Source organism: Tiliqua scincoides, chromosome 3 (genome assembly GCF_035046505.1).
Source record: "Tiliqua scincoides isolate rTilSci1 chromosome 3, rTilSci1.hap2, whole genome shotgun sequence".
NCBI lineage: Eukaryota > Metazoa > Chordata > Lepidosauria > Squamata > Scincidae > Tiliqua > Tiliqua scincoides.
In genome coordinates this window covers 27,090,384-27,114,341 of record NC_089823.1, presented here as the reverse complement: position 1 = coordinate 27,114,341, position 23,958 = coordinate 27,090,384, and the positions used below count along the sequence as shown (strand labels likewise).

General features: G+C 43.1%; 1 protein-coding gene across 1 annotated transcript in view; it reads right to left on the bottom strand.

Moving 5' to 3' along the window:
• B3GLCT (beta 3-glucosyltransferase) overlaps positions 1-23,958 on the bottom strand; it is a 98,732-nt gene that overhangs the window by 53,599 nt on the left and 21,175 nt on the right. Inside the window, exons 3-4 of the mRNA XM_066620275.1 lie at positions 17,685-17,724; positions 15,899-16,008 (exon numbers count right to left, since the gene is read on the bottom strand). Coding sequence (XP_066476372.1) covers positions 15,899-16,008; positions 17,685-17,724 — 150 coding nt within the window. The remainder of the gene's footprint in view (positions 1-15,898; positions 16,009-17,684; positions 17,725-23,958) is intronic.

Genomic DNA, 23,958 nt, shown 5'->3' with positions numbered 1-23,958 from the left:
TTGTTTTTCAAGCCCATACTTCTTTAAAACGTTGGATTCATTTTGCCACAGTTTAAACAATACAATACTACTAATGTTGCAATGTTAACTCAGGAGCAGAACTAAGGGAGATAATAGTTCCCTTGCAATTTTCACAACACTGGGACATCTGTTCTAATGAATACAGAAGTTTGTTAAAACTGTATATCAAGTCTTGCAAATGAGATGGGGCTGTAAAATATGAAAACCTTGCATCTGTAGAAAATATAAGATTGTCAACTTTATGCTATATTCTGAGAGAGGGAGAATTCCATTAGAATATAATTTTCGTAATGGACTCTATAGTCACAAAAGCAGAAAGAGAATGCATTTAGTCCTTCCGAGTATACCCTAAATTTAAATGAACAGCATAATTGCAGGCAAACTGCCAAATCGTCTATATAGCCTGCAGCAAACAGCAAGTAATAAGTGAAATTTATAGCAATCTAATCATTTTATACTTACAGTCACTGGCTTTAATCCAATGATAGTATTCCAAAGGAACCTAAGAGAATTAGTCCAAGCCCCCAAAGTCAAAATGAGTTTTCATAAGCCTGGGGCAGCTAGCTGCATAGATCTCTTAGATAATTTCGCAATTTTACTATCTTGTTCTTTCAGAAGCTTTTCCAAAGAGAAAAATTAAAATGCGCATGTTCAAAGCATACATCACAAGTAAAATGGAATAAAGAGGTAAAGAGTCAGTTTTCAAATTTCACACAAATGCCTATTTCCACCCAATTTCCCTTTATCCTCATGTCAAAGTTAGCTGTATTTCTTAACTATTTTGATCTTTGAAAACCTTTAGCCAGTTTTTTTTAAAACATCAAGTAGAACAATGAATGATATAGAAAAAGGAACACAGTATTAGTGCATATGAATATTATTGAGTTGCAGTACTGACATACAGTATGTATGGCATACCAAAGGTTATGAGTAACAATCAAGTACAGACATCTCACCTCTACAGATACAGACAACATACAGAAGACACAGACTAGTACGTTCCAAAGCAATTGTAATGGCATGAGATGCAAGGCTAAGAAGCAAATCCATCCTATTACATTGCCTGTCAGTTTCAATTCTAACATAAAGGGCTACTATACCAATAAGACTGTGTAAAGACAGGACAGGATGTCTGGGGGCAGGAGGTCTGGTCTAGAGGGTAGAGCCTCCATTAGCCTGAAGATAACATCAGAAGGTCCTCAGTTCAAGGACACCGGCAGCTCCCTGAACGGCTGAGAATGGTGAGACCTTGAAGCAGCTGACAAGCCGAGTTGAGTGATTCCACCTGCTCTTGGTGTGAGCAAGAAGCATCTTGGCTGCCCTCCATGTGAGAGATGGAGCTGCTTGCCAGCCTGCGTGGCAGAACTGGAGGCCAGAAGTGAGACCAAACCAGGAAAATCCATTCTGAAATGTTGTTGGTTCTTGAAAGAGACAACCTTTATGATTGTAAAAATCCCCTTGAGGGATTTAGAAATGCCTGCCTATGTAAACCGCCTTGAATAAAATCAGAGGAGTAATCTGAATGACCAGAAAGGTGGTATATAAATACCTAGTTAAATATATCGGTGCCTATGGCTAATATTTCAGCAGTAATCCAGACTGATGTTCTACTTACTTATAAAATAAAAAAAATATTTTTCACATTTTTATACCGACTTTCCTCCAAGGAGTTCAGGGTGGTGTACACAGTACTTTCCCTCCTTTTGTCCTCACAACAACCTAGTGAAGCAGTTTAGGCTGAAAGATAGTGACTGGCCAAGATCACCCAGAAAGCATCATGGTTATGCCGGGATCTGAACCTGAATCTTCCAGGTCCAAGTTCAACACCATAATCACTATACCACCTTGGCTCTCTTTTATTTCCTAAAAATATATGTAGTATTCTATCCTGTGCTGATACTTGAAGTTTGCACCAAACGTAACAAAACCAACAATTAAAAACCACCATAAAGGATCAACACCAGCCAACAAAATTTAGCAGCCAAGTACAACACAACCAGCAAAACACAACTAGCAGGCATTACAAGGCCATAGGCATGATGAAAGAAGTTGAATTTTGCAATCCTATGCAAAATTATAAAGGAAGAAGTTGGATGAGCCTTACTAGGCAAGAAGTTGTGTCCATAGTCTTGGCAGAACTGCAAAGAACAGACTGGACCAGGTTTCTGTCAGCCTCATTTCTGTGAACAGAATCTGGAGCAAATCCTCCCCAGCTGAACTAAAAAGCTGAACAGTTTCATACAAAGGTAGATGGTCCTTCAAGTACCCAGAACCCAAGTCACTTAGGTCTTTACAGGTCAGGAAAAAGCCCCTTGATTGGTACCAGAAGTAAATTGGGAGCAGTGTGGCTCACACAACATTGGAGTAATGTGCCCTGCAAAATAAGTTCTCAATAGCAGCCTCATTCTGGCAAAAACTGCAGCTTCCCAACATGCTTTAAGGATAGCTGTACATAAAGCACAATGCAGTAATCAAGCCTTGAGGTAAACAAGACAGCCTCCATGAACATACAATGACACTAGAGATCATGATAGTGCATTGGTACAGCAGTTACTGTACCCACTTTTTAGCACAATAGTGCTGTCGTTCATTAAACTTAGGGACCCTGGTTCTTTTTTACTCATCTAAATATTGCCTCAACAACTTTTGCTACCCTACCAAGGCAAGGAAAAACATTCACATTAAAGGTGTTGCAAATTTAACAAATATATTCTACACAAATTTATATGAAAATGTGAATGTCGACTGAAAGTGCAGTTATTTAGCAGCAAAAAACCACATCTATAAAAACATGTCAAGACCCAAACTGCCACTTACAATCAATCCTATACAGTGTTTTCTTAGAAGTAAGATCCAGATTGTATTCAACGTGACTTTCTCCTAGGTAAGTGAGCACAGGATTTCAGCCTTGATTTGGGCCGTAAGGCACGTTTGCTCCTCCTCAGGGGGAAGCTGGGCCAGCGCTCCAAGAAGCGCTGGCCTGTGGAGGCTGATGGAAGCCTCCGCGTTGGCTTCCTCCCAACACCTTGAGTTGGCTTGGATGTGCCGACGCAAGGACAAAAAGTAGGCGGGGGAGGTGGGAGGGAGGTGTTCCTGGCTTGCCCAGGAAGGGCAAGGGAGGAGGGAGGGTGGGCTGTGGGCAGCCCCAGGGGCGGGCAAGCCTGGGATCCGGCAGTTATTCCAGGGGGAATGGAGCGGCTTCAATATATTTTAAGTTGTTCTATTTATGCAAATATTTGAACTACAGAATCTTGAGGCACAGCTTTTCCTTAGGCACATTTATCTTTAAAATCTCACACACATGGAATGTACAGTTTTTGCCCCACTTTCCTCCCTTTGCCCATGTTCCCTGCTGAAAGCAGCCTCTGTCTTGCTGCAGGCCCCAAATCTGGAAATATGAGGAACATGAGAAAAGGAAGGAAAGTTGGGCACACAAGGGTGAGCTTGTCTGGATTCAATTCAGCAAAAATGAATTGTGCACTTGTCACATGAAAACTGATTTGTGTCTCACGTTCCCTGGTTATAACTGGGGTAGGTGACCCGTGGTCACCAGCAATCAATTAGCCAGGTTTCCTGTGAATTTATGAAGAACTTCCCTGCTCAGAAATGGAGGCAAGGAAGCCAAAATGTTTGAAAGAGGTTCCCTTCAATTGAACCATGATTTCTTGGTCAAAGAACGCAACTGAACCACAAGAAAAAAACTTCAGGGTGGATGATGGCGCAATGAATCACATAATATGCCTGAACTAGGAAGTTCTCTGCACTCAGAAAGGCAAACCCTCAAGGGGAAATACCTAAAACTTGTGGCGGGCAAGTGCTTCTGAGATACATGCAGACATAGGAAGTCTGCCAAAAGATAACTGGCAATGTCAAAGGAGGGACTAACATGGCTTCTGCCACAAATAAACCCCTGGACTGGAGTGGTTACAAGTTCCACGTGGGTTGAAACCCATGGATGTGACTCATGAATGTATTTTCCCATAGAATAACTGCACATTTGATCTGGACCTAAGACTAGATCCAATCTCGGTATTGTTGTGATATAACACAGTTGACTTTCTGCCCATCTGTTCAAGATGTCTGAAAGCTGAGACAAGGAGAAAAAAGAAGCAGGTGACACTCTGAAGCACTTGATTCCTAGCTCCTACCGAAGGCATATGTATAGAGAAACAAGTGTACCCAACAGCCACATGTTCAACTTTCAATAGCCAGAATCTCACAAAGCTTCTGCTAACTTATAAACACCCCTTGACAGACAACCTAATTATTAGCTAAACCTTGTAAAATTCCAACAGGGAATTTTAAATTGCACTTTCAAATTTAAGTTATTGTTTTAAGTATATAACCTGGGGTTTTGAAAATATGGACTCATAATAGAAACTCATGATTTTGATCTGAAATCTTGAACTATGGCAACAGTTCAGCGGACTATGGCGTAGTCTTGAGACTATGGAACTGGTTCCCAAACGATCAGGAAACTCTCAGGTAGAGTTTGGGAATTTATAAGTGCTTCTGCTTGAGGGGACGGCACTGCCTCCAAGGACAAAAGGGGTTATTCCACTTACCTGGGGATTGATATGGCTCTCTGGAGAGTCCAGGGAGCCTGAGATCCCCTCTGCAGGCCTTCCTGCACCTCAAAACAGCAAAAAAAGAAAAAAGCTACACTTTATTTCAATGGATCTTGCGCAGGAGAATATTGCTGTGGATTGTATCATAAAGGGTATAATCCTTTGGGACTTTTGTATAAATGCAGCACCAGTCCAATTTATTTCAGTGCACCTTATTCATAAAACTTATCATTTTTAAAAGGGATATTCTGTTTCAGTAAGGCAGTACTTATCAGAGGAACAATGACTCATATTTTTCTGTCACCAAACTATACTGCGTATGCTAATTAACATCTCCAAATGGTAGCAGGAAAGACTACTACAGTGTTCTAACTATTACTTCACATCAAAATAAATATGAACACATTGTAGTAAAAAAATTATGTAGAAAAATTAACAATCCACTAGCAAAGCTGGTAAAAACTATGTATATAAGCACAATAAAACAAAGCTCATTAAGACAGATCATAAAATCTAATTTAAAGAAAACATTCACCTGTAACACATATTGCTATACGATGCTGCAATTGGACATCTCCCAGTACTTGTTTTAATGTTGCTATTGGTTATTTTATATCAATTTATTTCACTAGTATCCTGCTTTTCATTCAGATTGCTTAGAGTGGCATTTTAATCTCACAACAATATTGGCAGACAAGTTATTATAACTTGCCCAAAGCCATAACGTGACCTTCATAGCTGAACATCCAAACCATGCACTTCACCATATCCAAGCACTATATTTCAACCACTACAACACAATGACTTAATTACCTGTACTTATCTTTTTGCTACTAGAGGCAATTCACCACTGTCGTACCCATTACTTAAATAGCTTGACAAACTTTTTTCATTATAGGTTTGAGAAACAGGCAGCTGAATCCTTTTTCCTCAGTTTTATTTATTTATTTTTAATTAACACACACAAACATACAAACATATAACATACATTTAGGAGTGCTAAATACTATATACCATTACTCACTAATCATACCATATCACCTAATCTACTACTCATCTACTTCTGCCTCTTATTAGTTTATCCATTTATTTATATAATATATACTAAATTTTCCCTAATGCCCTGTACTATATTTTCTAAATTTTCACTTTCTATCAAACATAAACTTACTTCAATTACTCATTAATATTAAAACAAAATAATCAAATTACCAAAATATAACATATAAAACAATACTTCCATCTACTTCTAACTCTTCTACTCAGTTATATATTTCTTATATCAAATAAAATAGATTTTTCCCAATTCCCTATAATGTATTTTCTAAATATCCACTTTTTATCATTTAACACAGGGGTGTCCAAAGTTTTTGGCAGGAGGGCCACATCATCTCTCTGACACTGTGTCGGGGGCTGGGGAAAAAATTAATTTACATTTAAAATTTGAATAAATTTACATGTTTACATAAATGAATATATTAAAGATGAACTTGTATGAATGAATGAAGGTCTTGCAATAGCTCAAGGCCTATAAAAGGTCTTGCACAAAGCAAGGCTGGCCTTTCCCTTGCTGCTGCTACTGCATCACAGATGTGAAACAGGAAGCAATGGAGGGAGCCCTCATCCCACAGCTCACGTGAGAGGTCAAACAGTCGCCCTCATGCTGAAAGTAGTTGCGTCAGACCAATTACTGCTCCAGCAAGTCTCTGGAGGGCCAGAAGCTCATTGGAGACTGGGGGCTTCCTGAGGGCCACATTGCAAGTCCTCGAGGGCTGCAAGTGGCCCCAGGGCCTGGGTTTGAGCACCCCTGATTTAACATAATAACCACCTATAAAACAATTCATCCACACGCTAACATTTCCAGCTATTTTTTCTAATTCATTCTAATTCAAATATATCAATTTCGTATGTATTTGTTTTTTAAGTAAATTTAAACCAGTTATTAACTAAACAAAATCCTCCAATTTTCTTTAACCCTCAGGTTAACCCTCAGGTTTCTTTTTCTTTCTTTCTTTCTTTCCATTTTTTTCTCCTGTAATATCTTTAATAATTTATCTCCATAACAGAATCCAATTCTGTTCTGAAAGCCCACACTTTCTTGTATAAGGCATGTTCATTCTTCCAATTAACTGGGATATGTTTTCTTCTTGTTCCAACGGATTTTGTATTTTGTGTACCCATGCTACTCTGTCCATCTTCTCTATTTCAATCTCCATCACCGTCCCCTCTAGATCCTGTTGATTTTTCTACTAATTTCTGTATCCACTCTTCTGAAGATGATTTCATCCCTCACCATCATCTTTTCTGCTTTCTCATCTGTGTATCTTCTACTTGTTTCTTCACATCTTCCAATTGCTCCTTGCACACATCTACCTGTTGAGAGAGAGTCTTTAAACTGGCCTGAATCTGCAAGGACCAACTCAACTGCTGTCTTCTCATTGTGAGAAATTTTTCCAAATTTTTGAGGATCATCGGAGTCCAAATATCTGGAACAGGCTCTATCTTGCAATTTCTCTCTAATTCACAAGATGTCCACAGCGTATTATACTCCTTATTTCTACCACATGTTTTTTCAGTCAAGCATTCTTCAAATTTTTCTTACAGATAACAGTGTGGTTAATGGAGAAAAACAAAAGAAACAGTCTCAAGAAGACAAAACTCTTTCAAGTCTAATGAAAATTATGTCCACAAGCAACTCTGGATTTTAGTCCACACACCAAATTATATTTATAATTATAATCTACGACCGATTTATTCCACTACAAAGATAAAGAGCACTTTCAACATCCTTCAAAAGTTTCTCATTAACAACTTCAGTGTATCCAGGGCTTTTAGCCAAATCAGTCAATCAAAGCTGGGGACAATATTAACACATACTTATCTTAAATTTCCAACTTAAACTTCACGCTTCATGCTTTTTCTTCCATATGGTATCTTAGCATGGAGCCAGCAGCTTGATTGTAGACACTGCAATCCCCTAGTACTGTCCCTGAAGATTAGGTTTCCTAGAAGAAAGCCCCTCGCATTGGGCTTTCAAAATCTCAGATACCTGCACCGTGGAAAGATCTTATCTCTCCTGATAAAGATCTTCAGATCCTCTTCAGACCTGCAGTTTTTTGGGGGAAACAGACTCAGGAGCCCCTGGAGACATGTCTGTTCATCCACTGTTGGCTCCTCCTCATCTTCCAGCTGAATCCTGAGCTGCCCAGTGCCCAGGGCTGCAGCGGCACTAAAAATGGCTGCCACTGCATTCTGAGTGCAACCTCGCCAGCACCGGCAGCTCCTAGGGAGAAGGGGACTTTTGTCCCCTTCCCCCAGGTAAGGCGAGTAGCCCCGCATTGGGGTTACTCAAGACTACGGCGAACCAAGGGTCGGCATAGAATCAAGAGCCTCCGTGTTGGGCTGGTGGCCCAAAATGGAGGCTCAAGATCCAGTGGAGCTTTACTTCACTGGTCCTGCCTCCCTCCCACCCCCAGCACCCCTCCTCCCCCCCACGCCCCACCTACCGCTTCGCCACCCAGCAGTCCGCATGATCGCAAAGTGGAGGACCAGCATTGGTCCACGAGCACCAAGGGCCACAAATGTACCTTACAGCACATTTGTGACAGTACAGGTGTGCACCATTTAACAACAGGGATCAGGACCACAATCCTTATCGTCAAACGGCACTTGATGCAATCTGGACCCTTGGCAGGGAAGGGAATGCTCTGCTCCCCTCTCCTCCAGAGGGTCATCTGAGCTTCCCAGAGGCAGTGCATAGATGAACTCAGACTGAGGGAAATTACGTCTGTCATGCGACTTCTGGTTTCACAGAAGAAATCAGAAATTACGTGAGAGATGCAATTTTCCTCAGAGCACTGCAGAGGCAACATGCGGATGTGCGCTGCCTCTGGGGTGCTCAGACTTCCCTCGCTTTCTGAGGGTTGGGGTGTGCACCCCCCCGACAACCACGTGACCACATATGGTCCCTCGCTATGCGATCCCGGTATAAGCCGGAATGTAGCAAAGTGGCGCACACCTGTACACACTGGTAAACCAGTGCACACTGTATAGGATTGGGCCCTGACGACCCATAAAGTAGTATACCAGCATGTTAGATTTGGTAATGAATTAATGTCTAATGCTCACAGGTTGCCCATCTAAAGCCTACATATTCTGCATAGGGGTGGAGGTTAATGAGAGAAAAGTCTTGCTAAGATACTACTGAAGGCCATCTGCTTTCAATACAAAGCTAGACAGAAACACCTTATTTTAATCAATCCCCTAACCATTTTTAACACTGAATTTGCATTTTTCATGATACAGGCTTTTAATGAGCTTTCTACTGTTGTCCAAAGATAGTTTTCTTTTTCCCAGGGAGTTTAGATATGTTCTACATTAAATTCTAGTTTAGATATGTTCTACATTAAATTCTCCCCCTGGGGGCTGGGGCTAAGAATAGGCCCTCAGTTTGGCTGTACTTGTCGTAAGAGGCGACTAAACAGCCACCGGGTAGATGGGACTCGTCAGCCTAGGAAGGCAGCTCATCTAAGAGAAGGAAACTCTGACCTCAAACCTCCACTGCCTTGTGGCTACATCCAGTTCTGGAAAAGGCTTCAGGAGTCAACCTCGAGGCAAAATCAGGAGCCGGAGTCCCTTAGGCAGTTCATGGCTGAACACAGTCACGTTCTGGCAACTCCTGCGACGCCGCTGGAACCAACCGTATTGGCTTCTGCCTTTCCATTGGACCATTCCAGCGACGTGGAGAGGGGGGATTTGCTGCATGGGTAACAGCCTATCCTCCATACCTTCTTTACCCAGGCTTCGCGCACTGGAGAGGACACTCCAACTTCGCCATACGGCGTCGGCACAACACGGGAAGCAGCAGTTTACCGGTTATAAGTCTTTGCTCGATTGGCGTAGAGCATGACGCCAGGGGCTGCTTCCGACGGTGGGAGAGATCATTGCATCTCATTGGGCAGCTACCGCCCGCCTTAAGCTGGGCAGTCCCCAGCCAGTAAGGTGTTGCCTCGCCACGGTCCGTTAACCTCATGGGGTGCGTGGGGTTTAGGGTGAAAACCGACAAGCGGATCGACAACTCTGCACCATGCAACAGAAAACAGAAAACTACTGCCCTAAAGCTGGGCACCTGGAACGTTAGGACAATGACACCTGGCTTCTCTGATGACCTGCAAGAAATAGACGACGCACGCAAATCAGCTGTCATCGACATGGAGCTGAGCAGACTGCAGATGGACATCGTCGCCCTTCAAGAGACTAGGCTGCCAGATTCCGGATCTGTCAAGGAGAGAAATTTCTCATTTTTCTGGCAGGGAAAACCACCAAACGAAACCAGGGAACATGGCGTTGGCTTTGCGGTCAGAAATACCCTGCTGAAATCCATCATCCCACCTACTGTGGGAAGTGAAAGAATTTTGTCCCTGCAGCTCCAGTCATCAGCAGGACCTATCACTCTCATCAGTGCTTATGCACCGACTCTGTCGTCTCCAGCAGAAGCCAAAGACAAATTCTAAGATGACCTGGCCACCACTGTCAAGAAAATCCCTGTAAAAGAGCCATTGTTCATCCTCGGCGATTTCAATGCTAGAGTTGGTGCTGATAACAGTTCATGGCCCACTTGCTTAGGTCAGTTTGGCACTGGGAGGATGAACGAAAATGGCCAACGCCTGCTAGAGTTTTGCTGTCATCACGGTCTCTGTGTCAGCAACACGTTCTTCAACACAAAGCCCCAACATAGAGTCTCTTGGAGACATCCAAGATCAAAGCACTGGCACCAGCTCGACCTGATCCTCACCAGACGCTCCAGCCTTCCCAGCATCAAGATCACACGCAGTTATCATGGTGCTGCCTGCGACACTGACCACTCCCTGGTGTGCAGCAGAGTGAAACTGCAAACAAAGCGACTGTATCACACGAAAAAGGAAGGAAGACCTCGCATTGATACCAGCAAGACCCGGGATCAGAGAAAAGTGGAGGAATTTGCACAAGCGCTTGAGGAATCTCTTCCAGGCCCGGCCGACGCAAACGCATCCAACAGATGGGAACATTTCAAGAATACCGTTTACAACACCGCCTTGTCCATATTCGGCAAGAAGACCAACAAGGCGGCAGACTGGTTTGAAGCCCACTCTGAGGAGTTGACACCAGTCATTGAGGAAAAGAGGAGAGCTCAAGCAGCATACAAGGTCTGTCCCAGTGAGCGCAACCTGCAGGTCCTCCGAACTGCTCGCAGCAAAGTCCAACAGACTGCCAGGAGATGTGCTAACGACTACTGGCTCCAGCTCTGTTCCGAGATACAGATAGCAGCTGACACGGGCAACATCAAGGGGATGTATGATGGTATCAAGCAGGCCCTAGGTCCAACACAGAGGAAAATTGCCCCTCTGAAGTCTGCCACAGGCAAGGTCATCCAGGATCGGGCGCAGCAGATGGAACGCTGGGTGCAGCACTATTCTGAGCTATATTCCAGAGAAAATGTAGTCACTGAAGAAGCACTGAACAACATTGAGTGCCTGCCTGTGCTGGAAGAGCTTGAGAGTGAACCAACCCTAGAAGAACTTCACGTGGCCCTGGACTCCCTTGCCTTTGGCAAGGCACCTGGAAAAGACAGCATCCCTGCTGAAGTCCTAAAATGCTGCAAAGAGATCATCGTCACTGAGCTGCATGAAATCCTCAGTCTCTGCTGGAGAGAAGGTGGAGTACCTCAAGACATGAGGGATGCAAACATCATCACGCTGTACAAGAACAAAGGTGACAGGGGTGACTGCAACAACTACCGCGGCATCTCTCTCCTTAGCGTTGTAGGAAAGCTGTTTGCCCGAGTTGTACTAAAGAGGCTCCAGGTACTTGCAGAGAGCGTCTATCCAGAATCGCAGTGTGGATTCCGAGCCAACAGGTCCACCACTGATATGGTATTCTCCCTTAGACAACTGCAGGAGAAATGCAGGGAACAACGACAGCCACTCTTTATAGCCTTCATAGATCTCACAAAGGCTTTCGACCTGGTCAGCAGAGACGGCCTCTTCAAGATTCTCCCCAAGATTGGATGTCCACCCAGGCTCCTCAGCATCATCAGATCCTTCCACAAGGACATGAAGGGCACTGTTGTCTTCGATGGCTCCACATCAGACCCTTTTGACATCCGAAGCGGAGTGAAGCAGGGCTGTGTTCTTGCACCAACCTTGTTTGGGATTTTCTTCGCTGTCCTGCTGAAGCAGGCCTTTGGAACTGCAACAGAAGGCATCTATCTCCGGACCAGATCAGACGGAAAGCTCTTCAACCTCTCCAGACTGAGAGCAAAATCCAAAGTCCAGCTGAAATGTCTGCGTGACTTCCTCTTTGCCGACGATGCAGCTGTCACTACCCACTCTGCCAAAGATCTCCAGCAGCTCATGGATCGTTTTAGCAAGGCCTGCCAAGATTTTGGACTGACAATCAGCCTGAAGAAAACACAGGTCATGGTTCAGGATGTGGACTCACCTCCCTGCATTACAATCTCTGAGCATGAACTGGAGGTTGTCCATGACTTTGTGTACCTTGGCTCAACGATCTCCGACACTCATTCTCTCGATGCCGAGCTAAACAAGCGCATCGGTAAAGCAGCTACCACGTTTTCCAGACTCACAAAGAGAGTCTGGTCCAACAAGAAGCTGACGGAACATACCAAGATCCAGGTCTACAGAGCTTGCGTCCTGAGTACACTTCTGTACTGCAGCGAGTCATGGACTCTTCGCTCACAACAGGAGAGGAAACTGAGCGCTTTCCACATGCGCTGCCTCCGACGCATCCTCGGCATCACCTGGCAGGACAAAGTTCCAAACAACACAGTCCTGGAACGTGCTGGAATCCCTAGCATGTATTCACTGCTGAAACAGAGACGCCTGCGTTGGCTTGGTCATGTCGTGAGAATGGATGATGGCCGGATCCCAAAGGATCTCCTCTATGGAGAACTCGTGCAAGGAAAGCGCCCTACAGGTAGACCACAGCTGCGATACAAGGACATCTGCAAGAGGGATCTGAAGGCCTTAGGGATGGACCTCAACAAGTGGGAAACCCTGGCCTCTGAGCGGCCCGCTTGGAGGCAGGCTGTGCAGCATGGCCTTTCCCAGTTTGAAGAGACACTTTGCCAACAGTCTGAGGCTAAGAGGCAAAGAAGGAAGGCCCATAGCCAGGGAGACAGACCAGGGACAGACTGCACTTGCTCCCGGTGTGGAAGGGATTGTCACTCCCGGATTGGCCTTTTCAGCCACACTAGACGCTGTGCCAGAACCACCTTTCAGAGCGCGATACCATAGTCTTTCGAGACTGAAGGTTGCCAATACAATAATACATTAAATTCTGATTTACTTATTTCTGATCTTGTTCCAATGTTCATAATTTGCATTTACACCACACGGAATCACAGAGTTGGAGGTGGCCCTACAAGGCCATCGAGACTAAACCCCTGCTTGATGTACCTCATCATGATCATAACGAAAAACTCATCAATCATTCCACTTCACAGTCACTCAGTATGTAGAGACAACAACTCCTTTTGGAGTTCGTCCAGAATGTCAACATCTTAGATAACATGGTGTAATTTACAAGCCTATTTTACCATTAGTCCATTTCCCTCATCCCCTCCTGGGACCTTTTAAAAAAGTTTAGTGTTACATTAACTACATCCCAATCAGTGGCATTCCTGGCCACTGTCCCGCCCAGGGGACACACCCAGGGGTACTGCACCCACCTGGAGTCTCCCCCCAGTCTCCCCTGGCCCACCAAAGGCCTTGTAAGGCCTTCTGGAGGCTGAAAATCAACACTTGCAGTCTTCAGCCAAAAACAGCATGTGGCTTCCATAGCCCTCAAAATGCCTTTGGGTGCCAGTGCCCTCAGATTGGTGCACTGACTGAGTGCCATGGGGGGCCCTGATGGGGGGGAGTGGATGGTGGTGCAGCACCGCCCCCCAAGTCTGGCATCTAGGGCATTTGTACCCCTTGCCCCTCCTCAGGTATGTCATTGATTCCAATAATCTAGTAAGGAAGCTAGACTTCACTCCGAAGACTTGGCAGAAAAAAAATCCCACATGTTAATGGTGGTGAAGTCTGGTTGCAGCACGCTTTATGAACCAGAGGGCTGCATCTTGCAGCAACACCTTAGATATGAGGAAGGCCTGCTTGTATTGGAATGAACAAGAAGACAGCACAAGGTTTTAAAGGAGGCGTATTACATGGTCAGAGAGAAAAGTAAATTATTTTGGCAGCATGTTCTTAGACAGAGGAGAAAGGGCTGAGATGTGGCAGAAAAAAGTAAGAGAGGAAACACACACAGTAGTAAGGTGGGAGCGTGAATCCGAATTTTCTCTGAGTGGCTGAGAGGGACCATTTCTCTACAATGTTCTATGGGTACTAATGATATAACAGTGGTAGACTGCATGCGGTGATCAATATGAAGACATATAAGGAAAGAAAGGCTTTAGAGAAAACATGATACTTCAAACTTCAGAATATTGAGTTTGAGGTGATAAAGAGACATCGGAACAGAAAAATCAGATAGGCAATTTGGAGATGTTGGGATTAAAGGGAGTAGAGAGAAAGAGCCTGGTGTCATCAGCATACTGACATCACTGAAAGCCATGAAAGTTGATGATTTTATACACTGCTTAAGACACTTCCACTTACTGTCTTTACCAACTCCTCCAGCATACAACTAACTATTCTATTTTGACATGTTGTCTCTTTGTCAAATCTAAGTTTACATTTTACCCTACTTTAAAACAAACAGTAAACTAACAGTAAAACCCTACTTTAAAACCATCAGATCAAAAATGGAAAAGTGAGGCTGAGTGAGAAAACAGATGCAACTCACCGCCCTTAACACAAACAAGTTTTCAACCTTTTCAAAAAGAAAATCAATCTACAAGTTATCACTTACTGTGATAGAGGCATAACACTTATATGAAGTGCTGACAAGAGGAAGACAAACATCTGAAGGGATTGTTGTGAAGTTTCAAAATAATTTTTAGAAACATTTTTCTAGGAAGCTCAGACAGTCACACAAAGGACAAACAGATTGTTCCACTGACTGCAGGAAAGTACCAAGAAAGAAGTTGCAGAAACAACCTCAAAGGTAGTTTTTATGTAGATAATTTTGTATATTGCTTTTTACCCTCTTGTAGAAAGAATGATACAACCAGTAGGAACAGTTATTAGGAAATTCTGTATCAGAAGGAAATTCTGTATTACTGCAAGTTCTGTTAACACGAGTTTACAGTACTTAAACTGAATTTTTAGAATAATTTGCATAATAAGAACACAAAAGCTGTGTAGCAAAACAAAGCAATTATCTAAACAATATACGTAACACTGACATCTAGTGGTACCGTTAAGTTTGAAATCATTCATTTAGGTGAAATACTGAGCAAATGGTTGCACTAAAAAGAAGACCTCTACATTCTTATATCTTTTTCTAGGCTACTTGAGGATTCTCTGTTGATCTCCCCAACATTTCCATACTAATCTGTGGACCAAGGCCAATGTGCTACCTGCAAAGTTCAGACATTTGGGGCAGGTGAAGCCTCATATGAGCTGTTACTTCTATAGTTGCTACAAAGGGAATGGATCAAACAAGCCAAGAGAGTTTGAATGCAGTAATATTTGCTTAAATATTGCCTGGGGGAGGGGGGGCTAGCACAAGTGGCTATGATGGGCTGTCCCAATGCCAACAACACAGCCAGGAAGAGAACCATCCCATCTTCCGGTGAGGGTGCACATCACAGAAGCCGTGCCAGCTTGGGAGATGACAGGAGGCAGCAGGCAGAGCCCACCGACAAGTCCCGAGGCCAGCCAACGAGGGAGAGCCCATCCAAGCACTGGTGATCCTGGTCCCTGTGCTGCCTGGATCCAGAACCACAGAATGCCCCCTCACCAAGGAGAATGCCTCCACCCCATCGTGATGTTCAGGGAGCCTTCAGAACGCCTCTGGAGGGCCTTAAAACATCACTTCTGTTTTTTGGTTGAAAATTGGAAGTAAGGTTTAAAGGCCCTCTAAAGGACTCTGAACAGGGGTGAGAAAGGTGCTGCAACCCCTGCAGGCATGGCGACCTAGGGCACTTGTCCCCTTAACTCCCTCGCAGGTATGGCAGCGCATCCGAGCTACACCTCCATGCAGGGAGACCTATGGGGGGCCTTTTGGATGTGCTATATGTCATTTCACATATAGTTGCAGTTTCCAAGAATCTATCACATAACTATTGTATTCTAGAGCTTTAATTGAAATGTGAAGTTACATAAAAACATAAGCAACCAATTTACTACTATATCTATTCATACCTTTCCAAGAGCTGCAGCCTGTTTTAAAATGTTTTGTTTTAGGTCATCTGCTTTCTTTGCATGAAAAGAATTCCTTTGACTCTGGATAACAAACACTATTTCTTGTAGTTCTGTAAATAAAAACATAATTACTATTAAAGGGCACAAAAGCTAAGTGAATGTCTACACTACTGCAAATGACATATCTGAACATCTCAAGTATTCAAACAAGGATCCCTGGACAGTAACAGAAGTTATGGTGGAGAAAGTGAAAAGTGAGGAAAAGCTCAAAGAGTAGAATTGTCTCTTTTTGTCAAATTGTCAAATCCTTCAATTTGGTGGAATACATTAATTAGCTACAAAGATTATCATAAACTTTATGGTGCAAAAAGAGGATTTAATAAAACATAAACCACTGATATATTGTATATATCAAACTAGGATCAAAATTGTTTCTATACTAAGATTATGGCAATAGCTCTAAACTGTTTTCATTGGGTAGTCATTTCTGCAGATGATGCATCATGCCCGAGTACAAATAAATCTAAGGGTTCTATCCTGTGTACCATTTCCTGGAAGCAATGCCCAATGAACATAGTCAGACTTTCTTCTGAGTAAACATGCAAAGGACTGTGCTGTAAATTTGTCTCATACATACAAAAAACAGTCCACACCATGTTCCAATAATCTTAGTCCATTTGGGTGTTCAACTAAGCATATAGAACAGAAAATTAGAATTGTTTTTACAACGACCTATCTCCTTGTTGGTTCACAAATGCCCAAACACCAGTAGGTGTTCAAGTGCCCCACAGTTTGTAAATATGTTGAATAAATATGTTTGTAACTTTCTGGGTAAAAATATATATTGTGATATATTATTAATTGTACCAGCTGGCAGTTAGTTCTTGCCTTGCTGCACAATGGTCTTAACATAAATGCAACAGCAGATGCTACTATATAAGAGGTCATTTCATATCTGTATTGCTTGAGGAGTGCTCCATTTATTGGAAGAAAAGCTGAAATACAAATCATTTAAATAAATAAATTTTAACCTGACAAATGAATGAATGGTGCATGCCCATACCCACTCACACACACCAAAGCCTGCCTATGTAAACAGCCTTGAGTCTATGAGAAATACTGTACTGTAGTAAGTACTAAATAATAAATAGGCAGGGTAACCTGAGCATGAGATGCACATGAAAGGGGATGAAGGGCAGCCTCACTGTCACCTTATAATTACCAAACTGTTAAAACTGCCTGTTTTGTTGCTACTATTTTATTTCTGCTGTTTGTGTTTTTAATTTCTAAGTGTTTTTATGTTCGATTTTAATGTAAACTGGAAATGCAGAATATAAATTCATATAACAAATAAATCTAGCCACACTAATAAATCTAGACCAGTGGTTCTCACACATTTAGCACTGGGACCCACATTTTAGAATGAGAATACGTCAGGACCCACCACAAATGATGTCATAACCAGAAGTGACATCATCAGGCAGGAAAATTTTTAACAATCCTAGGCTACAATCCTACCCACACTTACCCAGGAGTAAGTCCTACTAACTATCATTGTTAAAAGCATATACATAGTAGCCTGTTGAAAGTACAGATGTGTAACATTTCCCCAAATGCAGTCACATATCATGGTAGCATCAAGTCTAATAGATTAAAAATGAAATTTTGAAATGAATGGGGACCCACCTGAAATTGGCTCACGAACCACTAGTGGGTCCTGACCCACAGTTTGAGAAACACTGATCTAGACATATTAAAAACTGCGTGAACAAAAAGGCTTTCTTACCCTTGCTTATTTGACTTGAGTTTCCACTTTTTTCAGAAGTCTGTATTAAGAAACACACAGTACATGACAACATAAACAGAGTAACTGCATACACATCATTAAAGCATCAAATCAAACACTACGGATTTTATAAAACACTATGAGCAGTCATAACTGGCATAAAAATAATATTCAACTTTTAAGGACAGAATAAAATCATCATCGTCATCCTTCAGCATTTATATGGCCCATTTTATGGGCTTAAAAAGTTTCATATATGTCATCTCAATAATCTTCACTAAAGCCCTGTAAAGAAGGCCTATATAATTATTCCCGTACTGCAGATGGGGGAGGGGAGGATGGAGATGAGAGACTAGCAGCTCACTTAATGACTACCTAAAGACTTTGTGGCCCTGTTCGCATTTTTACAGCACAAGCCCACATGTCTACACAGAATTACAGCACAAGCCCACACAGAATTAAGTCCCACTGTATTCAGTGGGGCTTACTTCCAGTAAAGTATGTCTATAGGACTACAGGTTTAAGGCCCAATCCTATTTGAATGCTGTGCTGACTTTGTAAGAGTGCTGGTGTGATATCCAACATATTTTAAGCCTATCCAGGCAACGCCCCACCAGTGCAAACCTGCCCAGTAACGCTGGCAGAGCCCTAACCAGCAACAGTGTCCATGGAAACCCTGAGATAGCAAGTAACAAAAGGAGCTGTGTCCTGACATCTGCAGAATGTCAGTGCAGTGTCCATTCATCAGCAGCATAATTAATGTCCAATCACTGCATCCACCCATACCAATGCCAGCAACCAGTGAAATGTCACTAAGGTGAACAGAGCAGGAGGTAGGAATAGGTACAGATTAAAGGAGCAGTCAATGCTAGGGGATGAATGGACTTCCTCTTGGAAGGAATGAGTATCTCAGCAACAGGCACCTATGCTAACCATGAGGAGGTGCCTCAAGGATACCACAATAATAATAATAATAATAATAATAATAATAATAATAATAATAATAATAATAATAATAATAATAAAACTTTATTTTTATCCCGCCCTTCTCCCAAAAAGGGACCCAGGGCGGCTAACAACATATAAAACAAATTAAAACACAATTTCACAGATAAAAACATATTAAAAAACACATTAGCAGAACCCATAAAAACAGTAGTCAGAAGAGTCAGAATAAAAGAGCATAAAACAGCAGTTCTTAGAGGAATCGGGCCTGTAAAAAAGCAACTAAAAGATATATAAAAGATGTTAAAAAGGCCAGAACGTCAGAAGGCTTGGTTAAACAACAAGGTCTTCAGGCCTCGCCGAAAGGACTCAAGAGAGGGAGCCATTCTCAAGTCAAGGGGAAGGGAGTTCCACAACGTTGGTGCCACTACTGAGAAGGCCCTATTTCTTGCCGCCGCCCCACGTACCTCCTTAGGCGGCGGCACTTGTAAAAAGGCCTTCTCTGATGACCTGAGAGGACGAGCCGGATTGTACGGGAGTAGGCGATCTCTAAGATAACCTGGCCCAGAGCAGTATAGGGTCTTAAAGGTCAAAACCAGCACCTTGAATTGGGCCCGGAAACGAATGGGCAGCCAATGTAGCCCCCGGAGAAGCGGGCTGACAGAGTCAAACCGCCTAGCTCCAGTGACCACACGGGCCGCCGCATTCTGCACTAATTGCAGAATGTTATTGTTATTGTTATTACACAACAATGTTGCACCAAATCCACAACCTACTGGAGCTACAGTGGCATTGGCAGAGAAAGGGCAAAAGACCTGCCAGGAACTTCTGCACCCAGGGTTCAAGTCCTCTTATCTCATCAATACAAACATATACATCCAAGGAATATCTTCTTGAGGGAATAGGAAAGGCTGAAAGACAGCTCCCTGAGAAGAGGGCAGCCATATGCAACAGTCACACAAAACTCTCTACAAGTCCCTTGGGGGACATTCACCACCTGGAGTGAAACTTCCTAGAAGGTACCTAGAGGGCTGGGAACCTCAGCAGTATGCAGGGTCCTGGTAGCTCACTGCAGGAAGATGCAGGCTGGGAGCCAAATGAGACAGGTTTAAGCCCAGCAAGGGGCATGCCCTAACCAGCAAGACACCCAGCTTTAGCATAGAACCAATACCTGCAAATCCACAAAGCTGTGTTCTAACCATTCAACCTCAGCAGGAGACCAGCAAAGACCACCTCATTCAATATTTAACTCCTTGCATCACTACAAAACGCACACCTGGCTGGGAGGTCGTAGCACACAGACCATTTAGAACAGGGGTGCCCAAACCCCGGCCCTCAAGGCCTCTCAATGCGGCCCTCAGGGAGCCCACAGTCTCCAATGAGACTCTGGCCCTCCGAAGATTTGTTGGAGCCCACACTGGCCCAACACAACTGCTCTCAGCATGAGTGTGACTGTTTGACCTCTCACGTGAGCTGTGGGATGAGGGCTCACTCCACTGCTTGCTGTTTCAAGTCTGTGATGCAGTAGCAGCAGCGAAGGAAAGGCCAGCCTTGCTTTGTGCAAGGCCTTTTATAGGCCCTGAGCTATTGCAAGACCTTCATTCATTCATATAAGTTCATCTTTAATATATTCATTTATGTAAACTTATGTAAATTTATTCAAATTTTAAACATAAATTAATTCTTTTTTTCCCTGGCCCACGACACAGTGTCAGAGAGGTGATGTGGCCCTCCTGCCAAAAACTTTGGACACCCCTGATTTAGAAGGAACACTGCATGGGCCAATAACTGAGCTGCCATATAACATCTTTACCAACGGAGTAATATGTGGAACTCCTTGCCACAGAATGTGGTGGAGGCATCTAGCCTAGATGTACTTAAAAGGGAATTGGACAGATTTCTGGAAGAAGAGTCCATCATAGGTTATTACTATACACTTTATGCCCTTTGTTTCAGGGGCCATCTGAAGAAAGTTAGGAACTGGCACACAACTCCTCCTTCACTCTGCCACACCCCTTCCATGTCTTCCCTATTTTGGCCTCTCTGTTGGTTGACTTGCACTGAGATCCAAGCTACGAGAACGTGGTGTTTTTCTGACATTGCGCCATCCATGGTGAGCCCGTCAGCAGGCAGAGTTCTATACCAGCAGGTCTATCATTGTTCAGCCATAAGTACACCAACATATCTCAAGGACAGGACTGGCCGTCAGTCACTCGTTTACACTATCTTTCAGCTTGAATGACGCTTATGTAATGCAAAACTAACTTTAACTTTTTAAAAGAGCTGCTGTTAAAAATTTAAGTAGAGATAGTTGCTTATTAGAGTGTTTTTTGAAAAAATATTTTAATAGTATTTAGTAGTAGTAGTAGTATATTTAGTAGTAAATATCACTTACTACAAATCAATTTGGATAAAATCCCCCCAAAGCCACAAAAAGATCAAGAATTAGATTCTAAATGATAGACTCTGCTGAAGAAGTGCCACATTCATATATGACCATTGCCAAATACTTTTAAGATATTAACTGTATTAATCTTAGGAAAAGCCTAAAATCTAAATTACATAGCAATAAATATGCAGAGGTTACTTCAGAAAAGAAAAAAAATCCAGTAATTCCATGGTATGTACATTTGTGTCAGAATTTAAACTTTGGCTTAAAAGCAAATAGTTCATAGTACCATCACCCAGGAAACCAAATTCTAAAAATACCTCAGTTGCTATTCAAATTGAAACAGTGTGTGCTTGCTGGGATTGCCAATAGGTTGCAGTGACTTAGGGCCCAATTCTATCCAACTTTCCAGCACTGATGCAGCTGCAATGCAGTCCCAAGGTAAGGGAACAAACATTCCCTTACCTTAAAGAGGCCTCCATGACTGTTCCCCCACCACAGACTGAAGAGTATGTCCCATTGGCATGGCTGCATTGGCACAGGAAAGCTGGATAGGATTGGGCCCTAAGTAACCATACTGAAAAGCAAAGGATGAAGTGTTGCTTCAATTCCAGTTATACGATTGGAAAGGCCCAATGAAGCAACTAGTCCAAACCCTTGCCCTAAGAAAGTCTGAAAATATCCCAAACCATGGCCTGTGGGTCAAATCCTGCTCAGCATCTCTCCTGCAGATGATAGCCAATGCAGATAACCACACTGCCTTTTCCTTTCACTTTCTCCCCCTCACCCACACTCCTTCCCTTTCCCCATCCCATATCATGGACTTATCGTAGCTCAGGATCATGGCGTCACTAGGGTTTGCATCACCCAGTACAAGAGGCTAGCATGTCACCCCAATGATGGACCTCCTCTCATGCAGTGGGCAGGGCAATGCTCTGGGCGGCGAGTGTAGTAATGCACCATTGCCCCACTCTTGCTGATTTTTTGGCCATAGCTTTTGACAGCCATGTTTGATGAAACATGGTTTGTTTCATTGCATCCTGCATAAAATTATCAAATGATATGTAACATGATGGTATTATTCAAAAATACCAAGATTTAAAGGTCCTTTCCAACTCAATAAGAGGGTGATTTTCAGCTTTTCAAAATACACTGGGGAGGAAGAGTGTGCTCCCTGCATGGCCTGGTACCAAATGGAATTCCTACTCCCCACTGACTATTTTTAAACCCCCCCCCCAAAAGTGTTTCCAGTTGGAGGCATGTTTGGAGAGCACTGTTATTCAACAGTTAGCCAGTACAACTGGCACATTTAGTCTGATCTTTAGTCTGTATGCTGGATTCTGGTCACTCTTTGTAACAATTCATGAAGTTCTTTATTTTAACTATCTCTCCAGCTCAATCCTTTACCACATTTTCTCCTTTGTTCATCCTCTCCCCCAACTCCCATTATCACCTCTTGTCAGCTGCACACGTATACTTTTTATTCGTTCCCAAGATGCATATGGAACATTCTGAATGCTTGGAATGTACTATATAAATGCTAACCATTATTATTTTCCTCTTCTGGTCTCTGTATCTTCAGCAGTGCCATGCCCTAGATCTGAAACTGGTTCTCCCCTATTGAATATGTCAAACCCTTCTACACTTTGTCAGCTCCTTGCTTCTCATTCAGTATTCTCTGCTGAATGTAGACTGCAAACCCTTTGGTTCATTTTTCTATTGTGCACAGCGCATAACTCATTGCTAGATAAATGGCATGACAATGATGGTGTTGGAAGAAACAGGAGTACTTCCTATTCTAGACAAGGTTACACTCCACCTAGAAGACTCAGCTTGCTCTGCTACTTTATTTTCAGATAGAGCAGGTGGCTGCCTTTACCAATTATGATTGGTAAGCTTGCTGCAATGTCTGAGCCAGACTGCCGCCTTTTTGAAAAGCACCCTACAGACTCCATTTAAAACTGCTACTTTCAAGCCTGGCAACTTTTCTAAGCACCCAATGCTATCCAATATTCCAGCACCAAAGCAGCCATAAAGCAGTTTTCAGGTAAGGGAATGAACTTGAGGGGGCCTTCATGCTGCCCCCCCCTTGCTGGATGCAGAGTATGCCTCATTGGCATGACTGCATCAGCACTGAAACATTGGATAGGACTGGGCCCTAAGAGACTTTTGCCAACCCATTAATAATGTCCCATTAATGCCAACCCATTAATAAGGAGGGACTTTGGGGTTGTCATGATACCTTACTGTGACACATATACAGCCAGCCCTTGTAATCCGTGGGTTTGGCACCGGCAGATTTGACACAACGCAGATGCCAACAGATGTGAGTGACAAATTCTTCTTATTTCTCTCCCCCTCCTGATTCTCTTATTTGAAAGGCTGCTCATTCTGTAACATGAGAATTGGTTAACAAAAGGGTGTGAAAACCCAGCTGGTTGATCAGAGACAGTATCAAACACTGATGAAAATCTAACCTAATACAAACAATAATTGTTAAGAACCCTTCTACAAAAGGAAAGGGCTTGGCAGATGTTTGTGGAAGAAGCTAGACAATTGTGGTCAATAAGTTTATCAAAACTCAAGGTTGTGTGAAAAGGGAAGCAGCAAAGGCCTGACAGGCTCCACCTCCCCACAAAGAATCAAACCAACACTGACTTTTCCAGTCCTCTAGACCAGGGGTGTCAAACATGAGGCCAGGGGGCCACATGCGGCCCCCGGAAGCTTTTTATCCGGCTCTCAGGCTCTCAGTTGCCGAGGTGTTACCACTGAAATGGCAACCAACATGAAAATTGGGCATTCCCAAATCTTGAAATAAGATCAAGATTTGCGTATTTTCTCTTCTGTTATTTGCAATTAATGAGTTTCTATATGAGAACAAGGTCTGATTTCTGGCCATTAGCTGCTTAATGATGTCACTTTCTGCTTAATGACATCACT